At 41.7% G+C, this 20,865-nt stretch overlaps 1 protein-coding gene and 1 long non-coding RNA gene across 11 annotated transcripts in view; one reads left to right on the top strand and one right to left on the bottom strand.

Annotated features, from left to right (window-relative positions):
• Positions 1–634: 634 nt before the first annotated feature.
• Positions 635–20,865, bottom strand: part of LOC120884542 (uncharacterized) — a 57,636-nt gene continuing 37,405 nt past the window's right edge. Inside the window, exons 2-6 of one of the 9 annotated variants that reach the window (XR_013436304.1) lie at positions 11,928–12,042; positions 10,202–10,531; positions 9,880–10,023; positions 9,003–9,472; positions 635–8,523 (exon numbers count right to left, since the gene is read on the bottom strand). This is a non-coding gene — a long non-coding RNA (uncharacterized LOC120884542). The remainder of the gene's footprint in view (positions 8,524–9,002; positions 9,473–9,879; positions 10,024–10,201; positions 10,532–11,927; positions 12,043–20,865) is intronic. The other 8 variants (XR_013436303.1, XR_013436299.1, XR_013436300.1 and 5 more) reach the window with 8 other exon arrangements.
• On the top strand, positions 1,802–5,163 carry LOC101965948 (C-type lectin domain family 10 member A). 2 transcript variants are annotated; one of them, XM_040269310.2, is made up of 10 exons: positions 1,802–1,887; positions 2,613–2,704; positions 3,350–3,463; positions 3,846–3,941; positions 4,024–4,095; positions 4,177–4,248; positions 4,377–4,463; positions 4,557–4,708; positions 4,782–4,888; positions 5,007–5,163. In XM_040269310.2, exons 2-10 carry the CDS (start codon positions 2,638–2,640, stop codon positions 5,161–5,163), a joined length of 924 nt encoding a protein of 307 aa, XP_040125244.2. In that variant the 5' UTR covers positions 1,802–1,887; positions 2,613–2,637. The 2 variants fall into 2 exon arrangements, with proteins under 2 accessions (XP_040125244.2, XP_077898877.1); XM_078042751.1 differs by having other exon boundaries at positions 4,377–4,708.

Genomic DNA, 20,865 nt, shown 5'->3' with positions numbered 1-20,865 from the left:
TGTAAAAGTGTTCCTTTCCTCCCCCATATCCTCTTATTTATTTATTATTTGTATTCTTTAAGACTGCCATTCTAACTTGGAATGAGATGAAATCTCAGTATAGTTTGGATTTGCATTTCCCTAATTTCTAAAGATGTTGAATTTTTTTTTCATATATTCTTTTGGCCATTTGTCTTTCTTCTTTTGAGACATGTCTTTTTAGCTCATTTTAGACCTAACTTCTTAAAGATCCCACCACTTTCCAATAACGTCAAGCTGGGAATCTAATCTCTAACACATGGCCTTTTGGGGACATTCCAGATTCAAACTATAACACCAACCTGAAACATATGCTAATCAACTTTCCCAAGAATAAATAAAAGCAAATCCAGAAAGCCAAACTGGAAACACCTGATGTGTTTATCAAAAGGGAAATGCTTCACAAAGGCATGATGAATATATGATGAAATGAGATGCAGGTGAACAAAGCACATTTTATGAGCTGATGTGCAGAAATATTTCTGATACATTGTCAATTCATTTAAAAAAAACGCAAGTAGCAGAAGATAATTCAATTTAAATAGAAAAAAATAATCTTCAAGGTATTTGCTTTGCTTCTCCACACACTGGATCCTTCCTCCTCTTCCTTCTCCTCTTCTTCTTCTTCTTTTTTTTTTTTTTTTTTTTTTTTTTTTGTACTGGGGATTGAACTCAGGGGTGCTTTAAGACTGAGCTGCATATCCAGTCCTTTTTTATTTTTTATTTTGAGACAGGTCTTGCAAAGTTGCTGAGGGTTTCACTAAGTTGTGGAGTCTGTCCTCAAACTTGCCATTGTTTTGACTCGGTGCCCCTGAGTTGCTGGGATTACAGGTATGCACTATCATTCCCATCAGGTTTCTTCCTCTTGAAAGAGATGTGTGCATGGACTCAGGCACACTCCTTGGGGAGTTTGTTGGGGCTCCTGGGATGACATAGAAGCCTATTTTCGAATAGTACCTGTGCAGAGAGTGAGGTCAAGATGTTGGGCAGCAATGTTGGTTTAATTCCTGGGTGTCACCTCTACCCGGGAGACATGGAGATATGATCTTGAAAATGTCACAAAGTGGCTCTTAACCTTGGCCCATCATCCAAAATACCTCCCAAGGAGATTCTCCCAATCAATTGGTTGTTTAAGACAGTGTCTTGAACAATTCCCAACACAGATTTGATGTTCAATAGAAGTTTTCTCCTTTTACTAATTCCTTCTCTCCCATTTTAGCCAGATATCCTACTATCTATCATCTTCTTTCCTCCTGAGTAAAGGGAGAAGAGTGAGACTGGAACTGGGGAACTTGATGGCTGAGGCCCCAGAGGAGGCTTAGACACTGAAGATTGGGGGTAGGACTGCACAAGACTAGAAAATGGGCTCCTCTAGTCCTGGGGGGCAAGATGGAAATGCCAACAATTCTGGGAAATTTAGAGATAGGAAGTGAATGGAGATGTAAGGAACAGGAGCAAAAATAACAGACTGTCCCTTCTGATCCAGCTCCACCTCTCACATGATAAAAATGAAGAAGTCAGGGAGCTCCACTAAAGAGGAAAGAAAGGGAGTAGACACACCCTGTAGAATAAGAGCAAAGCTGGCCCATGCCCAACTCCCCCACATGCAATCTCTGCCTGTGTTCCAGATGAAATTTATTCGAAGTATTATTTACTGTCCAAGGTTGAGGAAGAGGAACATCCCCAAATACAGAATCCTGGGCTTTGGGGCACAAAAACCAATAGGAGTCCATCATCATATGGCTCCTCCTTTAGTCCCTCCCAGCCCAACTCTCCAGGATTTAGTTCTGGCTGCTCTGAGTGACTTCCCACCTTGTAGTCATTGCTGTACAACAAGGCCACGAATCACAGACTCCAGACTTCCCACAGGTAACGGGGCTGGGGATGCCAGTGGGACCAAGGAGACAGGGAATGTGTTAGAGGACACAGGGAGAGGGGGCTTTGGGTTTTAGGTGGGAGAAAAGGGGAAGAAATAGGATGGGGTCAGTATGAGATTTAACAATCAAGTGGAGACTTGATCTCTATTCCTGTCCCTGGATTCTAGACTGTATCATGCAGCCATAATCCCCAGTGAGAGTTCCCATCTCTGACCCAATTCCAGTCTGATCCTCAGCCCTAACTTCAGCCTAAGCCACAAACCCAGCTCCTCTTGTAATGTCAACCTCGGCATCAACCCCAGATCCAACTTGAATCTCAACCCTGAGCCCACCCTCAAACTGAACCTCAGCCCTATTCTATTTCCAGTTTCAGTGCCAAGCTTAGGTCCAGTTCCATCCATGGCACCAATGTGAATTCTGATGCCAATTTCTGGCATGTGCCACAGCCTCAAGTCCAGTCCAATTTTAGGCCCAGTCAAAGCAACAGATTTAGCTTCAACTTCACTTCCAATGTTAAACCCAACTGAACTTGATTCTGGCCCAAAGCTCAATTCTGACTCCACTTGTAACCTCAACTCCAAACTCAGGCCCTAATCCAGGGCTCATTCTCCTGAGGAACCTCACTTCTTACCTCAGGTCCTCCCTGGTTTCAGCCTCCTCCTTGGCCATAGCACCCAGGCAGCCTGGGTCAAGGTCTCTTAGTTTCATCTCTCACAGCCACAGAGGCTACATTGGTCCAAGCATGGTAATGAAGTATGAAGATCTCCAGCACTTGAGGAGTGAGGAGGAAAACCAGGAGATCAGAAAAGGTAAGGGGAGTAGAGAAGTGTCCTCTACTAAAATGCACTCTTTGTATGTCTAGTAGGATTTCTACTGTCACATCACATCTCACCTCTACCATGTCCAATGTTGGGTCCCCCACTATGAGGGGGTCAGTCCTAGGACTCTGAGAGCCAAATGTGAAGAGGACTCAAGGTCTTCAGAAAAACAGGGATAGGGAAGACCTCTGTGGACCTGGTTTCCTGTGCTCTATGGGGAGGGGATGAGAGGTATCCTTTGCAGGTAGTTAGTCATTTGTTCACCTGATCATAGGTGAACCTGCTATGGGCCTAGCTGACTCCAACACTGTCAGGGTCCTTGTGCTACCCTCTCTAGCTCTGATGATAAGACGTAACTTTTCTCCATTGTCCATGTCTAAGTCTGCTTATGTGCACTCTGCTTTTGAGGGGTGGGTATATGGGTCTCTCAGGGTATGAAAGGTCCATGTCGCTGGAGATTTGGTGCTGGTTGTGAGGGATCAAAGGCTTGGTCTCTCCTCACCACATAGTCTTCCTCCTGCTCTCCCCCAGCATTACCAGGGCCCAAGTCTCATCCTCACACAGGTCCCTAGTCCCCCTCCTTTGTCTCTGGTATGTCCTAGATCTCACTTTTCCTGATACCCTCTTCTCTTTCAGCACCTCCACCCCAGGTTGGCCTCTGGTATATCTGCTCTGAGCATCGCCTCATCCTGTTATCATTGGGCCTCAACCTCCTGCTATTGGTGGCGGTCTGTGTGATTGGATCCCAAAGTGGGTACTCCAGGGGTACACAGAAATCAAGGGGGTATAGTGGTGGAGCAGGGATGGGGGTAATGGCAAGAACCCCAGCAGAAGCAATGATGGGCACAGTGGGACAGTATGGGGCACCATTGAGGGGTCATAATTGGGTGGTTGATGAGAACAGTGGTAGTGAAGGAGCCATGATTGGAATGGCTGCTGGCTGTGTCACTTATTGGCTGGGTTTTGTAGTTGAATTACTTCTCCTTCTTGTGTGATATTGGATAACCACAGTGCCTGCCCCTCTGGCTTGCTGTGAGGACTGATTGAGACAATGCGTGTAAAGTGTCCTGCTCTGTGCTGGCAGAGAGGACCTGATTAATCTTAGTTCTGATCATCTCATCCTCTTCATCAGATTCCAAGTTACACAGGGACCTGGGCACCCTGAGGACAACTTTCAGCAATTTCAGTGTAAACACAGGGGCCAATGTCCAGGCACTGACCTCCCATGGTGAGCTGGGCTTGGGTGGGGTCTGGGCTGGGTGTATGTGTGTGTGGGCTGACTCCTGATCTCAAGTCCCTGTTTCCTCCAGGTCAGAGCTTGCAAGAAACCATAACCTCTCTGAAAGCTGAGGTGGAGGATCACAGGGAGGAACTGCTGGCAGGTGAGAGACCTTGTTCTCCAAAAGCATATGAAAGGGTGTGCATGGGAGAAGCATCCTGGTGCTGAACCCTCTCCCCTCTAGCTCACAGCTTGAACCAGAAGGTGGTTTCAGTGGAGAGCAGCCTGCAGAAACAAGAGCAGGACTTCAAAGCAGGTCAGATGGCTGTTCCAGTGTACCTTGGCATGATGTATTTGTAGGAGCACAGGAAGATCCTAGTGGGGTGCCTGAGTAGAGTTCATACCCAAATTACTCTCATCTGTCCCCCTGTGTCTATGTTTCAGGTCAATCTGAGGTGGTCCTGCAAGTACAACGATTGGCAAAGAACGTAGTAACTCTTAATTGCCAGCTGGCCAACCTCAAGAACAATGGTGAGGAGCTGGGCAGGCATGGCTGGCTCCACTTCACCATTGAAGGTGCTCTAGGCCATTCCTTAGTTCCTCCATCCCTTTTTCCCCCCTCAGGCTCTGAAAAGACCTGCTGCCCCATTGACTGGTTGGAGCATGAAAGCAGCTGCTACTGGTTCTCTCAATCTGACAAGTCCTGGCCTGAGGCTGACCAGAACTGCCAGTTGCAGAACTCCCACCTGGTGGTGGTCACCTCCTTAGAAGAGCAGGTAAGCCTGGTAGCTCCTCTTATTGGCTGTCTGATGTAAGGGAAAGGTCATCAACCCCTTGTTTTCTCCACAGAAATTCATTGAGAAGCACATGAGCTCTGTGCCCTCCTGGATGGGCCTCACTGACCAAAATGGACCTTGGAGATGGGTGGATGGGACTGACTATGAGAGAGGCTTTAAGTGAGTTTGTGTCCTCTCCTAATCTGGCTTCTTAGCCTGTGTCTCGAAGGTGGGAGGGGCTCATGGGAATGTGGCTGAATCTGACCTCCCTGGGTACACAGCTATGATTTGTCCGCAGGTACTGGAGTCCAAATCAGCCTGATGACTGGACTGGGCATGGGCTGGGAGGAGGCGAGGACTGTGCCCACTTTACCCATCATGGTCGCTGGAATGATGATGTCTGCCAGAGGCTCTACCACTGGATCTGTGAGATAGAGCTGGGCAAGACCAGCTAGGAGTCTCCCTCGCCTTAATTTATTTCCTCAATGCCTTGAGCTGCCAAAGTCTGGATTGGAGATCATTCTATGTGGGAGTCTCCACCATTTTGGAGATTTTTATCTAGGATTTTAAGGGTACAGTGATTCTGGAAGGAGGGGAAGTTGAAACTCATGACACTTTCTGCAGTGTGTGAAGCTTATTGTTGACTTCTCTCTCTCTTTTTTTTAAGAATAAAAGGAAAAGAAATATATTTAAACATTCTGTTTAACAGCTGTCTGGTTAGTGGGCATTAGGAACTGGGAGGGGCCTGGTTGGCACTGGAAAGACTTGGGCTGGTAGAGGCATTATGAGAACTGAATGGGTTTAGGCCAGATGGTCTGGTTAGGAGCCCAGTTTTGTTATTCACAGGTTTTGAGCTTGGGCAAGTTATTCTGTTCTATGAAACTCAGCTACAAGATAGGCTTGTTAATGGAGACCACCCACTTCAGCAGAAACCCCAGGGTTGAACCCCCTCATTTGTTGAGTGCTTCAAAATACTATGAAACTGACTGGTGTCTGCTGCTTCCATGATAGTAACCACAAGTTGCATTCAGAGACAGGTGACAAATACCATAAGTACACACAACCCAGAGTCCCTAAACACATGAGGACAACCTGGATCATGAAAGAGAAGTGACAACATTAATAGAATCAATAACCAAGTCTGAGAGTGAGGACAAACCAATTAGGACTTTTGAGACACATACAGGATTATTAACAAAAATGGACAAAGATATTGTCCATAAATAAGACCTATACTAATTCCAAAAAGAAGTAGTGCTCTGACCATAATAGAACAGTTAGAAATGAACTCAAAAGTACATTCTTAAAAGGATGTATCAAGGTGTAATTTTCTCATCACCTTTCTAAATAATTTTGGTTTTTAGAGAAAAGTCAGAATGAAAAAGTCAAGTGGTCAGAAATGAATGAGAGCACTACTTGCTGACATTGTGGGATGGTCTAGGCAGTTCTCAGGAGGAGGTACATGAAGCCATCACATTTATTAAAAATTGAGCATGGCTGAATTGGAATAAGATATGTTTTAACACAAGAAGTCTGCAAAAGAATAGCCAAATAAATACCCTCAAATAGAAGAAAGAAATTTATGAAATATGAGCAAAAATTAATGAACTGGAAAGTTAAAATATAGACATGATCAAGAGAAGAAAAATCTGATTTTTGGAAAAGATGCCTAAAATAAATATGAAGAAGAAAAAAAAGAGCCACAGACACTGGTTTAGAAAGCTGAGAGGTCGCATAAGTACAGATGTAGTGGATATGATAATAAAACACTAAAAAGAGCAAGGTGGCTGGGTGTAATATCTCACACCTGTAACTCCAGCGACACAGAAGGCTGAGGCAGGAAGATTGCAAGTTCTGGGCCAGTCTCAGTGACTTAGTGAGGCTCTGTGTCAAAATAAAATATTGAAAAAGGACGGGAGATGTATCTCAGTGGTAAGCCCCTGGGGTTCAATCCTCTGTAGCAAAACAAAAACAAAAGCAAAAATCAACCCCTAAGAAACAACCAAACAAGTTCATCTCCTCTTCATGATAAAACCTTCCAGGACTTTGGGGGCTTCTATCTTGTTGCTTCACTGTTGCTTTCACCACCCATTCCTAGATACCTGCCCCAGTTATGACACACTCCAGACCAGGGAAAAGAGAAGGACGGTGGCACATTCTCTATGTCCACAGACAATTCTGAAAGTTGTATGCACCACTTCAGCTTATATCTCTTGGATCATAAGTAGTGTCAGGGCCAAGGTTGGTTGAAATAAGGAGGTGCTCAAATTCCAGCTAAAATCTAGGAGATTCTGTCATTGTAGAGCAGGAGTCAACTACTTTTTATCTTATCCATCGATCCTTTTTAAAAAACCTTTGATGATGCCAATCATTCATTTCTGATGTGCTATCTTTCTCCACTCTGAATGCCTGAAATGATACTTCTCAAAATCTTGGGTACACAGGTTTCATTTCATATTAACTAGATAAAGAAATAGAACTGGTGCAAAGAATTGGGTCCTTTTCTATGAAGTAAGAATCCGAGAACTCCTTCCCTCCCCACCTAAAGTCACTGGCTTTATTACAAATAAATCCTGTGGAACAGTCACTGGATGCATAGTCTGTGGGGTTGGAGAACATCCTGTGGGACAAAACCTAGTGTTCCTGATTTGCTAAGTGTGGCCATTCTGTGAAGTATTTCTTCCAGTTGTTTCCCTTGTGATCTTTTTATCAAATACAATAACTTCAGCATAACTCATGCCTTCAGCATACTTCATTGTGTATGCAGGGTTTTCAATTATAGTGCTTAGGCTGTCATTTTTGACAGGATAATAATTACAGGTATAAATAGCTTTCTTTCTGTAATGGAACACCAACTAAAAAAGAAAGTAGATACCAAGCTACCAAAATATTTGATATTATTACAGTTTGGAGAAGTGTTCCAGGAAGGTCCATCTGTTAAATGCTTGGTCCCCAGCCTGTGGAGCTATTGGCAAGTGGTTGAGATGGAGCCTCCGTGGAAGGTGTTCTGGTCACTGGAGGTGTGCCCTTGAAGAGGATATTTGGATACTAGCCTCTTCCTTTTCTTCTCTCTTGCCTTTAGCCATGAGATAAGGGCTGCTTCTGCCACATGATCCCATCATGATATACTTTTGTGACTTGCCACAGGCCCCCCAAAAATACAGCCAAACAACCCTGCTCTGAAATCTCTAAGACTGTGAGCTAAAACGAATCTTTTCTCTTTTCAAGTTTATTATCTCTGATATTTGTAATGTTAACAGAAGCTGACCAACATACTTAAAACCAAATACAATTAGTTCTTTTCCATACAGCAGGTAATAATAATAATAATAATAATAATAATAATAAAAGTATCTATGTACTTGCTATTTCTTTTCCAAATCAATGGTGTGGAACAACCAGTGAGAAACCACTGTCTTCCATGCTGAGTCATCTTGCAACATGTTTGGACAAGTATCTTATGCAGAGGAGAAGAATTGTTCTTTTCTTTTGTTTTCTTTTCTCTCTCTCTCTCTCTCTCTCTCTCTCTCTCTCTCTCTCTCTTTTTTTTCCCTTTAGTACTAGGGAATCAAGCCAAGGGCCTTATGCATACAGCTTTAAGGCCAGATTCTTTAGGACCCAGCCCAGTTCTTGCTGAGCTCCAGCTTAGCCAAGTGAAGAATGTTGATAAATGCAGACCAAGGTCACGTTAGGGCCATATTAGTTGTGCCAACAGATGGTTCTAGCAAGTCTCTCATATTTACTAGTACAAGGAGGAAATAGAGGAGGTGGGGGGGGGAAGGAAGAGTCTCAGCGCCTCTGGTGGAGAGTAGAGGCTGCAGGAGGTGGGGAAAAGAGAGAGAAAAAACCCAATTAAACAAACCAAGCAAATGGAAGTGAAATTGTCCTCCTCAGGGTGCTGTGCCAAGCAGAAAGCCTTCCAAAAAAAAAAAAAAATCCTCCAATCACTGGAACATTCTTCCTTGCCAATAATACCACCTCTTCAGTTTGGCTTTTGAGCTCAGCAGGTTTCTGGTTGCTCTGAGGGATTCTCAGTGGTACCTTGGCTTTCTTTCTTTTCTATTTTTTTTTAATTTTAATATTTTTTTAAGTTGTAAATGGACACAATATTTTATTTATTTATATGTGGTGCTGAGGATCGAACCCAGTGCCTCACACATGCCAGGCAAGCACTCTACCCCTGAGTCCCAGCCCCAGCCCCAGCCCATTTCTTCCCAGCCTTCTCTGCTCACTACCAGTCAGCTCTGATGTGCCTGGTATGGTTTGCAAACTGATGGAGAAAAATAAAACCTACCTCTCACAGCTGTTGCAGCCAACTTTCCAACCTCCTGGAATACAAAACCGCGTGCTCCCTCCAGGGACATCTCCAATTGACAGTGGGGTGACCATGCTAGACTTTTGGGTGGAGAGCCCAGATTTCTGCCTGAACATGGCTGTTTTGTAGAAAGACCTGCAAAGTGTAGGGACTCAAAACTTCCTCAGTGTTCCTGCGACTGGATACAGCTAGCTATTCTGGTGAGCTGGTCTCCCAAGGACACAGCAGGGACTCTGTGCTGTCCTTTCCCACTGTGCTACCCCTGTGTGGGAAAAGACCTCTCACTCTTCTGTCAGTGACTCCCCTCTTTGATTCAGCATTGGAATCACTCCTTCCACACCCCCAATTCCCTTTCTCCTCTTTCCCAATTTCTCACCAGGCAAAACTCCAACTTCGGTTAAATTCTTCTTTTCTCTTACTCTATTCCTGTACCAAGTGGCCGAATATGGCTGTAGGAAAGAACGACAATCAATAACAAAACCATCCTGACATGAGTGCTTGCCTGACTCTCAAATTTGGACCAATTTCAAGTGAACCATCAATGCTGCTGGGCCAAATCCTCTTAGTGAATCCATTCTCAATCTCTCCAAAATCATTGTTTCCTTGATTTGATTCTTCTCACATTCAGGTAATGACTTTGCTTCTGATTTCACTGGGAAAAGGCAGCAATTAGCCAAAAACAGTCCCTTTGTCCCTGTGGTGAACATTGCTAGATAGTCACTGATCCATCTCCTGTTATGGATGCAGGGACCCTTCATTTCCTGACCTCCCAGGTTGGCTGGGGCAATGTAACTGGGGTTCTGGCCTACACTACTTCTGAAGTGGACTGTAATGTGTGATGCTTGGTCCTTCTCACTCTTTCTCTTTGCTCCTCAGCTGGCCAGATGGAAGGAATCCCAAGAGTGCCTATGAGGAGGGCCCGAGGGACAACAGAGCCATGGATGAGGAGTTGGATCCCTGAGTCACTCCAGGGAGGAAACTGGATCTGCACTTGATGGTGCTGTGAGAACAACAAGGAAAACACTTGTGCTAAACAACCGTGATTTGTTCTTTCTTTAGCAACTAAGTCAATTTATTTACTTTCTTACTTTCAAATATATCAAACTGCCCTGGGACATACTCTCTGCCTCTATCAAAGGCCATGAAGCCAGCACCCACTCACTTTTTCCCGGGCTTACCTCTTCTCTGCAGCAATTTTTCCTTTGATGCTGAATCATTTCCATGAGCTTACAAATAAGTTCTCATCACTCCCATAGTAGACACCCGTTCTGTGGAGGGCAAGTATCCCTTCAACGTTCTATTTCTTTGCTTCCCCTTAGAGAAACTCTTTAGGAGTCACCGTGACAACACAGCTGAGAAAATCAACTTAAGGGAGGAAAGATTTATATTGGTTCATGGTTTCAGAGCTTGCAGTCCATAGTTGCATGGTCCCCATCACAGTGGGTTTATGGTGAGGCTGAACATCATGGCACGGATGGTGTGGGGAAGCAGAACTGCTCACTTCACAACTGGCAAGAAGGAGAATGAGAGAGAGAGAGAGAGAGAGAGAGAGAGAGAGAGAGAGAGAGAGAGAGAGAGAGAGAGAGGAAAGGATAAGACATACTCTTCAAGGACATGCCCCCCAGTGACCCACCTCCTCCAGTTATGCCCCACATCATAGTTTCCACCACCTCCCAACAGTGCTACCAGCTAGGGGCCAACCCTTCAACACATGAACCTTCAGGGGACCTTCCTGTCCAAACCATAACATTGGTTATGTTAGTCTTAATAAACAATATACTCTCTTCATGTTATAATTGACTTACACCTCGCCTGAATTGAAAACTGTAGCAGACCATGCATGCTATGTGTGTTCCCCTCTCAACCATTAAGTATATTTTAAATATTTCAAGAAAAGAATGAAAGTCCATTATTCTACCTACACATTTACCACTTCTATTGTTCTTCCTTCATTCCTGATGTTTCATCTTTCCTTCCAGTCTCTTCCCTGTTCTGTGAGGAGCTTGCATCACTCGTGTGTGTGTGTGTGTGTGTGTGTGTGTGTGTGTGTGAGTGTGTGTTGCTGGGGATCATTCCCAGATCCTTGCATATTCTAGACAAGTGTTCTATGATTTAGCTATATTCCCAGCCCCTTATGCATCATTCTTTAAAGCAGATCTTCTGGCAATGAATTCTCTTGTTTTTCTCATTCTGATAGTGCCTTTTATTTTATCTTCATTCCTGAAGGATATTTTCTCTGGCTATAGACTCTTAAGTTGATAGTTTTTTAAAATTTTTAATATTGTGATTCCTCCTTTTTGGCTTTATGGTCTCTGATGAGAAATCAATTGTCTCTGGAATCCAGTTTTGCTTCCAGGGGATGCTTTGAAGACCTCTTCTCTGACTTTTATTTTTAAGTGGATTTTTTCTGGACTTATCTTGTTTGGGGTTTGCTCAATTTATTGAATCTCCTCAAAAGCACCAGAGGAGTGTTCTGCCACCAGAATTTCACCTTTTTTTTTTTTTTTACTTTATTTGTCGTCTTCTTGTGAGCTGCAATAACACATTTAACAGTGTTTTCAAGTTCAAAAGCTGCGTTAGGAGCTGACCATTGTATATTTTCAGGAGTTGGATTAAGGCAGTCTTGAGCCTGGACCTAAATGTTTTCTGGGCCTTATGTCTTGCATGTAGATGTTTGCCAATCTCCCCCCATAAATCTAAACTAACTGTTCCCTCTTCAGGAAACCCAGGACAAGTTTCAGTAATGTATTCTATAAATTGCAACAGCTGTGATCTTCTAACAGAACTACCTCTTTTCTTAAGCACATCTTTAAGGATAGAAACATAACGATGCCTTTCTTTGGAGCTTATATTTCCCATATTTTACACCTGACTCAGAATCTCTCCCCAACCCCACCTCCTTACCTTGAGGATTTGTTATCTTAAATGGCATCTAATGACTGAAAAAGTTCCCCTGTGTCTGGATCTGGATTCGTATGGGCCACCAACTGCTACAACCAGCGCAGCTAAACTCACAGTTCTGGCGAGGGGCAAAAGGGGATAAGAAAAATAACGACTCACACATGAGGGTGATTTTAAAGATAAAGCTGGGATCAAGTGGGATTCTGCACCTGATGGAGAAGCAGATCTAAAGAGTTATACCAGCAATCTTTATTAACATGTTTCATTATGGGGTTAAAGACTATGCAAGCATGATTCTTTGTATTCAGGAAAGTTACAGAAACTAGAAACATCTATGCAGCTTTTCCACAGTTGCAATGTGCAATGTTAGGAGCTTTGTATAGTGCTCAGGAAGGTCTGTTGTCTAAAATTACTGCTAAGCAGGCAGGCTCAGGAGTAGCAGAGCTGGTAACATATTGTGGTTGTCCTCTTCTTCTGGAAACCACAATGACACAAACATTAGATCTTTTGTGGTTGTGCAATAGGCTCTGGAGTCTCTACATTTTCCTCCTACTGTTTTCTCTCTGTTGTTCAGATTGGAGACTTTCTATTGATTTGTCTTCAAATTCACTGTCTTTCCTTTGTTATCTCCATTCTGCTCCAAGTTCAACCACTGAGCATTTAATTTCACTTATTGTACTTTTCAGTCATAACATTTTTATTTGGTGCTTTTTTATAGTTTCTATTTCATTTCTAAGGCTTTCTGTTTTAACATCTGTTTCAAGAATGTCATCAATTCTGGGATTGGGACTGTGGCTCAGTGATAGAGTGCTTGACTACCATGAGTGAGGCACTGGGTTTGATCCTTAGCACTACATAAAAATAAATAAAAATAAAAGCCCATCAACAACTAAAAAAAAATTTAAAAAATAACAAGGATTTCATCAATTGCTTGCCCAAGCATTTTATTCATATCTAATTTAAAATCTTTGTTGGAAAATTCCAACATCTTTGTCATCTTGGAATTGGTGTTTATTGTGTCTTATAATCCAGGTTAAACTTTTAGTGATTCTTCATATGCCAACTCATTTTGGATTGTATTTTTTTAAAAATGTTGTAGCTGTAGATGGACATCATGCCTTTATTTTACTTATTTATTTTTTATGTGGTGTTAAGGATTGAACTCAGTGCCTCGTACATGCTAGGCAAGCGCTTTGCCACTGAGCTATAGCTCCAGCACCCCTGCCCCATCTTTTTTTTTTGGGGGGGGGGTGCTAGGGATAGAACCCAGGAACTCTTAACTTCTGAGCCACATCCCCAGCCCCTTTTTGTATTTTATTTATTTGCTTAGTGCCTAGCTAAATTGCTGAGGCTGGCTTTGAACTCATGATCCACCTGCCTCAGCCTCCCAAGATGCTGGGATTAGAGGCATCCACCACTGTGCCTGGCCCTTGAATTGTATTATTGATATGTTAAATGTTAAGTTATGAAATTCTGGATCTTATTTAAATTTTACAGAGAATTCTGATTTTGTTGTTGTTATTGTTTAGCAGGCAACAGACCAAGTTAGGATTACAATTTCCAACCCACCTCTACAGGTTAAGTTCCAGCATCAGTTACCATCTAAGCCCTGTTGGTACATTTTGTTATCTTGGGGACTTGGGGGCTCTTCAGGTCTGTCCTGGCTGTGTGCCACTGGGTGGTTAGTCTACAACATAGCAATTAGTTAAATTCTAGTCTTAAGGATGCTAAGTAGGATTAGAATATTACATGTTTGGCCTACGTGTTAGTCCTGGAGTTCATAAACAACTTTTAGGTATAGTTTTTCATAGCACACATCTCTTCATGAGTGTCTGGTATTTTCCTTTTCCCTGCAGCTCCCCTTATAGGTCTTGCAATGACAAAAGAAGAGAGACATAGAAGAAGTAATGGTCTCCCATGCTATTGGAACTGCAACTCCACCAAATAGGAAGGAAGGTTTGGTAACCCCACTGCTGCCATTACTGCTGTTGGATTGCCTTTGGGCTTAAGTATAAGGGAGTGGGGTGGAGGGCACAGATTTTCATATTTCCCTGAGTGTTAGGAGTTACTATTTTTAGTCATCAAGCAAGAGCTAGAGTGTCTCCTGGAGCCACCTCTGTCCACAACAAGTGCTCATTTCCAGGTTTTGAGCTATGTTACACTGGGTGATACTGAAAGAATAAAATGATAAACTCATTGCCAATTCGGTGGCACTACAAATTCTGTTTTTTTTCTCCAGTGAACCCATTGTAATTTATTTTTTAGAGTCTTTAAAAAGTTGATGCATGTGTTCCATTCAAATTTTATAGTTGTTTTTAGTTGCAGAGAAAAAGTGGACTGTGTTTGCTTTGTGTCACCTGGAGCTGGAAGCCCTCGATAAATGTGTGATGACTTAAAGTAATAAATGTTCTGTCATCAAAATGAAATTCAGTTGTAAATATATTAAATTAATAACAAAAAGATATGTGGTAAAATCTCTAAATGTTTTGAAATTAAACAATATAGTTGTAATCTCCTAAGATCAAGAGAAATTAAAAGATAAATTAGGCAATATTTTTAATTGAATGAAATTTTCACTTTACAACATTAAATGCTTATACAGTCATCTTGGATATCAAGGGGGATTGGTTTCAGGACCTTCCTGATGATACCAAAATACATGAATGGGCAAGACACTTATATATAAAGTAGTGTACTATTTGCATATAAGCTCTGTACATCTTCCTATGCATTTTAAATCTTGTGATAACTAATACAATATAAATCCTATGAAAAGACTTTTGTACTGTATTGATTAGGGAATAATAGCAAGAAAAAAGTCTGCACATAGTCAATATAGACATTTATTTATTTATTATTTCGATGTTGAGGATCATACTTCAGGCTTCATGCAAGCTATGCAAGTCCTCCCTCACTAAGCAACATCTCCAGCCCTTACAATGTTTTTAATCTACTTGAATCCATGGGTGTGGAACCCTGGGGTACAGAGTGCTGACTGTACTTGGAAAGAAGTAAGGTCAAAATCAAAGAATTTAAGTTTTGGGCTGGGGATGTGGCTCAAGCGGTAGCGTGCTTGCACCACATACAAACAAAGATGTTGTATCCGCCAAAAACTAAAAAAAAAAAATAAATATTAAAAAATTAATTAAAAAAAGAATTTAAGTTTCTATCTCAATATATCAGAAGAAGAGCAGTTTATACTTAAAGGAGGAAAGCAGAGAACATAATGAAGAGCAGAAATCAATAAAGTAAAAAGAAACAAAGTGAGAAAAAAATACCAAGACCTTAGATCCCAGGAAAATTTGTGGAAACACCAGAGGGCAGTATTCCGATTGCATGATTGTTACACCATTTCCTATAGGTACTCAGTTACTAAAATTATAGATTTTATATAATTATAGGATTGGCACAGCATTTGCTAGTGTTTGCCAGAGAGTTATATTAGGAAAAGAAATTTGTCTGTTGTTATGACATACTATGATTATGTTGGTTATTTGTATGGATACATATATTAAAACTTACAGAACTGGACACTCAAAATGGATGTATTTCACTGTATGTAAATTATACATCAAAAAGTTGATCATTAAAAAAGTTGATTATAAATAAATAAATAAAAATAAAAGACAAAGCAATAGAGAAAGTAAGTGAATGGGGTGGGAATCGGGCTGGCATGGAAACAAGGATTAAATGTAGGTTAGAATAAGCAATCTTATTTGGATGACTAAAATGTCCTAAAAGTGGATTTTGATGATAGTCACACAACTCCACAAATTTACTTAAAAAATTTAATTGTATATTTAATATAGGTAAGTTTAATTGTATATAAATTACATTTCAATAAAGATGTTAAAATAAAAAAGTTGATTAAAAAAACACAGGGTGATACCATTTGACACTCCAAAGTGTCAAAAATGGAAAAGATAAAATTAATTATTTCACAAAGTGTCAAAAATGGAAAAGATAAAATCAATTACTTCACAGTATGAATAATAACTTTTACAATTTTGATGAAAGTTTGAATTGTTATAACCACCTCAGAAAGTATTGGGCAGTATGTATTATGTATATCCTATGACTCAGCAATTTCATTTGTGGATAAATAAAAGAGAAATGTATACATGAATTCACCAAAAGACAGGTACAAAAATGTTTATGATCATATTATTTTAAATAGTGAAAAACTGGCTGGGCTTGTTAGTACATGACTGTGTTCCATCCCAGTGGCTCCGGAGGCTGTGACAGGAAGATCTAGAGTTCAAAGCCAGCCTCAGCAAAAGTGAGGCACTAAGCAACTCAGTAAGATCCTGCCTATCAGTGAAATACAAAATAGGGGCTGGGCATGTGGCTCAGTGGCCAAGTGCCCCTGAGTTCAATTCCAAGTACTCCCAAAACAAAACTGAAAGTAGACCAAATGCTCATATATGGCTGGTTAGATTAATTAATTGTGCCATGCTTGTGAAATGGAAAATCATGCAGCAATGGAAATGAATAAACTGTGAATATGCAACAACATGGATGAGTTTAGAAACATGTTACCTGAAAAAAGCCAAGCAAAATGTGCTATTATATGATAATTTTCGTATATATATTTCAGAACAGTCAAAATTATTGTATATTGCTTTATATCATCATGTTGGCTACCCTTGGGAAGGTATTTATCACTGCAAGTTAGTTGAGAGGCTTCTGAGGTGCTGGCAACATTGTTTCTTGAACTTGATCTTGGTTGCATGAATTCATTTTGTGCAAATTCATTGAATAGTAAATTTATTATCTCTGTACTTTTAAGTGGACATGACATTTGAATAAAATTTACAACAAAATGAATATAATATAAATAAAAGGATATAAAAATTAAGTACAATGTATGGGTGTCTGCTTTCATTGGTAGTATTTAAAGTTTTTTTGGAGCTAAAGCCCTACGATATAAAATGCTGTATATAAATGCAGGAAACAGTAAGAATAAGAGTATATGTTTCTGTTGCTGGATAAAAGATAAATACAATGAAGTACTTTACATTAGCAACTTGTTAATTGTGGAAGAAACATCTATTAAATGTTTTGACAATGTCCATTCAATGAAAAGTCACAGGCTATGAGAATATATTTGTAAATAATGTACCTAATAAAGGTCTTGCATCTAGAGTATACAAACAACTCCTAAAACTCATATGATAAGAGGCAATACTTCTGGAGAGGTAGAGTGAGGATTTCCAAAATTCAGCTCCTCCACAAAAGCAATGAGAATACTAGGTAAAAAATATCAAAATATAATTTTTTTTCCAGAACTCCAGAAATTAGTCAAAGTCTTGAAAAATTTGAACTAATTGCAAAAAGCATCTGAATTTTGATAGAAATAGTGAGTTTCATAGTAGTTTTCACTTCTCCTATTTCTGTTTTTTTTTTTTCCCCCAAATCTATGGAAGCCCTGAAAACCAATAGCCAAGCAGGTATGGTGGTTGTGAAAACCAGCAGCCTACTAACAACTGGAGGAGAAGAATAGGTTTGGAGCTATCCAAACATCTCCTTTCCAAGAGAATTATTATTTGACCTGTCTGGAAGCTCCCTGGAAACCCCCACTTGCAGTATTCATCTTTATTGAACTCAACTCAGAGCTTGTTCATTGTAAAGAGCTTTTACCAGGGTATTTGTCAAAAACAATCTGACAATTGTTAAACACTAAAGCAGCTCAAGACTGGGATAACAGCTGGGATAAACGAGAGGCTAACCAAAAAATTAAAAAGAAAAGTTGGGAAGTGCTATTTCCCTAGTGGCTTTGAAAAACTCTAGTGTATTCTTGGGAATCTAGAAGGCCAGGCCCATGTGCAGGGCAATATACATGCAGGAAGATCTGAGAAAATGACCATTTCTCACTTGTGGCTGACCTGAGGCTTTGCATAAGCAGGAAGTGAAAGCTAAAAGAGAGTTTTCACAGCTGTGGCCCTGAAGGCATGACCAACATGTACAGGGAGCTCCCTGGCAAGGACTGGGAGACCTCCTCCAAGGCATTTAAGAATGTTTGTGTAGTCATTAGGTATCTACTAAGCTAAAGAATCAGAGATCTCAGTGGTCACCCAGGACAAATACTGATTTTATAGAATTATTTCAGGAAAGTCACTAAGCCAAAAGACAGCAGCATCAGCCAAAGAAAATAGCAGTAGCAAACAACCCTGGGGAAGAGGGAATCTGATTTCCAAAATTGTCCCCCTGTCTGCCCAGTGCTGGACCACTCGCGTGGCAATACTGTCTGAGCTTCCAGAACTCCCTATATGACTGGCTAACACCCTGTGGGGTCTCCCTTGGCCCAACTTTGCATGTCCCCCTGCTAAGAGCCTCAGCCAAGTAATATGATGCATGGCATTTTTGGTTGAAAGGTGATGTCAGCTAGCCAATGAAATGATATGATTATGTTAAGATTTACATTCATATGGATATTGGACCCCTGCTGTCCACCTCGGCCTGCTATGGAACTCCTGGAGAGTTCCCATTGGTTGGGGAAGTGCGGTAGGAGGGATTTCCGGAGGAGGAACTTCCTCTTGGGATCAGGGAGAACGAATGCCCTGTGCTTCGATCTGCAATCTTCCCGGGGGCGTACGGGGCATTGGCGGCAGTTTCAAAAAATAAAGTTTGTTCCTGCTTGAGTGGCTCATGATTTTGTGCCTAGCCAGACTGTGGCATCCCCCAAGCTTTCCCAGGTTTTGATCCCTAGTTAATAGCTCACTCCAGATTTATCTTGGCATGAACTTCCAAAACCCCACTGTGTTAGTCAGCTTCCTTTCACTATAGAAAATCCCCTGATATATAAACTCATAAGAGAAAAGATTTATTCCAGCTCACAGTTTTAGGAGTTTCAGTTCATGATTAATTGCCCCACTGCTTTGCACCTGTGGGGAAGCAGCTTTTCAAGACTACAAACTGATTAAATGTGGGAAAATGAAATGGTCACCTCAGGACTGGGGAAGAAAAGAGAAAGAGGAAGGTATTGGGGTCTCTCTTAGAGGACATGCCCCACCCCCCTAACCTCGTGAGCCAAAGCCTTTGTACTAAGCCTCACCTCTGAAGGGTTCTGCCACCTCCCAATAGCTCCAAGCTGGTGGGGACCAAGTCTCAAGCACATGGGCCTATGGAGGACATGCCAAAACCAAACTGCAAACAACCAATGTTATGGTTTGGATATGAGGGGCCCCCCAAAAGCTCATGTGTGAGACAATGAAAGAAGTTTCAGAGAGAAGCAATTGGATTGTGAGAGTCTTAAACCAATCAGTGAATTAATCCCTGATGGGATTAACTGGTTGGTAACTAGAGGCAGGTGGGGTGTGGCCATGGAGTATGTATGGGGTATCTGGAGTAGGAGTCTCTCTCTGCTTCATGATCATTGTGACATGAGCTGCCTCCCTCTGTCACACTCTTCAGCCATGATGTTCTGTCTCACCTAGAGTCCAAAGGAATGGAGTCAGTTGTCTATGGACTAAGACCTCTGAAACTGTGAGTCCTCAAATAAACTTTTCCTCCCCTACAGTTATAATGATCAGACCCATTAGTCACAGCAGCGAAAAAACTGACTAAAACAACCAACATGTTTACCAGTAGGGAAATGCTTTACAAATAAATGATGGTACATATGATGAAATGAAACACAGGTGAACCCAATGGAGAAAGGATGTGGAGAAAAATCCCTGATGCATTGTGAATTCAATAATAATAAAGGCAAGTTCCAGAATGCAATTCAATTGAAATAGAAAATATAATCTCCAAGGCATCTGCTTTGCTTCTCTCCACTCTGGTCTCTTTTTCTTAAAAGGAATGTGTGTTTGGACTCAGGGCAGCCCCCGTAGGTGGACTGGCAGGATTCATGGGATGAAGTAGAAGCATGTTTGTGAGCACATTGCAGGTGCAGAGAACCAATTCAGGATGTTTGGCAGCACCTCTTTTTCTCTCTCCTGGCTTTGTGGTCTTGGATGTGTAACAAAATGTCTCTGACTCTTGGTCTAAAATGCCTCCCAAGGTACTTATGGGAACTGAATGGTTAATAGAAGGGAAGAGTCTGGCATAAGACCCTCACAGATTTGATGCTTAATAAAGTTTTTTGCTTTTCCTGACTCCTTCTTTCTCATTCTAGCCAGGTCGTCCTATTTATTCTTCTTCTCCTTCTTTCTTTCCTCTTGGTGGATTGAGGAGAGTGATTCTGGAGCTGGGGAGCTCCATGGTGGAGGCCTCAGAGGATGCTCAGATACTAGGGATTCAGGCTAGCATTAAACCAAAGCAAAGCATAAGCTCCTCTGGACCTGGCACTACAAAGATGGAGACACCAATAATTCTGGGAAATTCAGAGATAGGAGCGAAAGGATGGTGGGGCAGAGTGAAAGGCACTCCTGGTCCTTCTGGTCCAGCTCTTTGTCACACATAAATAAAAATGAAGAAGTCGGGGAGCTGGAATAACAAAAGGTAGTAGACACACCCTACAGGATGAGAGCAAGCAGGTCCCCCACCCAACTCCCCCACATGCAATCTCTGCCTGTGTTCCAGTTGAAATTTATTCTAAATATTATTTACAGTCCAAAGTGAGGAAGAAGATCCCCAAATTCAGAATCCTGGGCTTTGGGGCACAAAAACCAATAGGAGTCCATCATGTATATGGCTCCTCCTATAGTCCCTCCCAGACCAACTCTCGAGGATTTAGTTCTTGCTGCTCTGAGTTACTTCCCACCTTGTAGTCATTGCTGCACAACGAGGCCACGAATCACAGACTCCAGACTTCCCACAGGTAACTGGGCTGGGGAAGTGTTAGAGGAAACAGGGAGAGGGGGCTTTGGGTCTTATGTAGGAGAAAAGGGAAAGAATATGATGGGGGCAGTATGGGATTTAACAACCAAGTGTCCTGTCCCTAGATTCTAGACTGTATCATGCAGCCATAATCCCCAGTGACAGTTCCCATGTCTGG

The sequence above is a fragment of the Ictidomys tridecemlineatus genome, chromosome 3, assembly GCF_052094955.1.
Source record: "Ictidomys tridecemlineatus isolate mIctTri1 chromosome 3, mIctTri1.hap1, whole genome shotgun sequence".
In the NCBI taxonomy this organism is placed as follows: Eukaryota; Metazoa; Chordata; class Mammalia; order Rodentia; family Sciuridae; genus Ictidomys; species Ictidomys tridecemlineatus.
This window is presented reverse-complemented; position numbering and strand designations above follow the sequence as displayed.

Bases quoted from the DNA above. Each gene is read 5' to 3' on its own strand.
- LOC101965948 (XM_078042751.1), top strand. From the start codon at position 2,638: ATGGTAATGAAGTATGAAGATCTCCAGCACTTGAGGAGTGAGGAGGAA. The intron at 3,464-3,845 runs GTGGGTACTCCA...CCTCTTCATCAG, and splicing joins CTGTGTGATTGGATCCCAAA to ATTCCAAGTTACACAGGGAC. The intron at 4,889-5,006 runs GTGAGTTTGTGT...ATTTGTCCGCAG, and splicing joins GACTATGAGAGAGGCTTTAA to GTACTGGAGTCCAAATCAGC.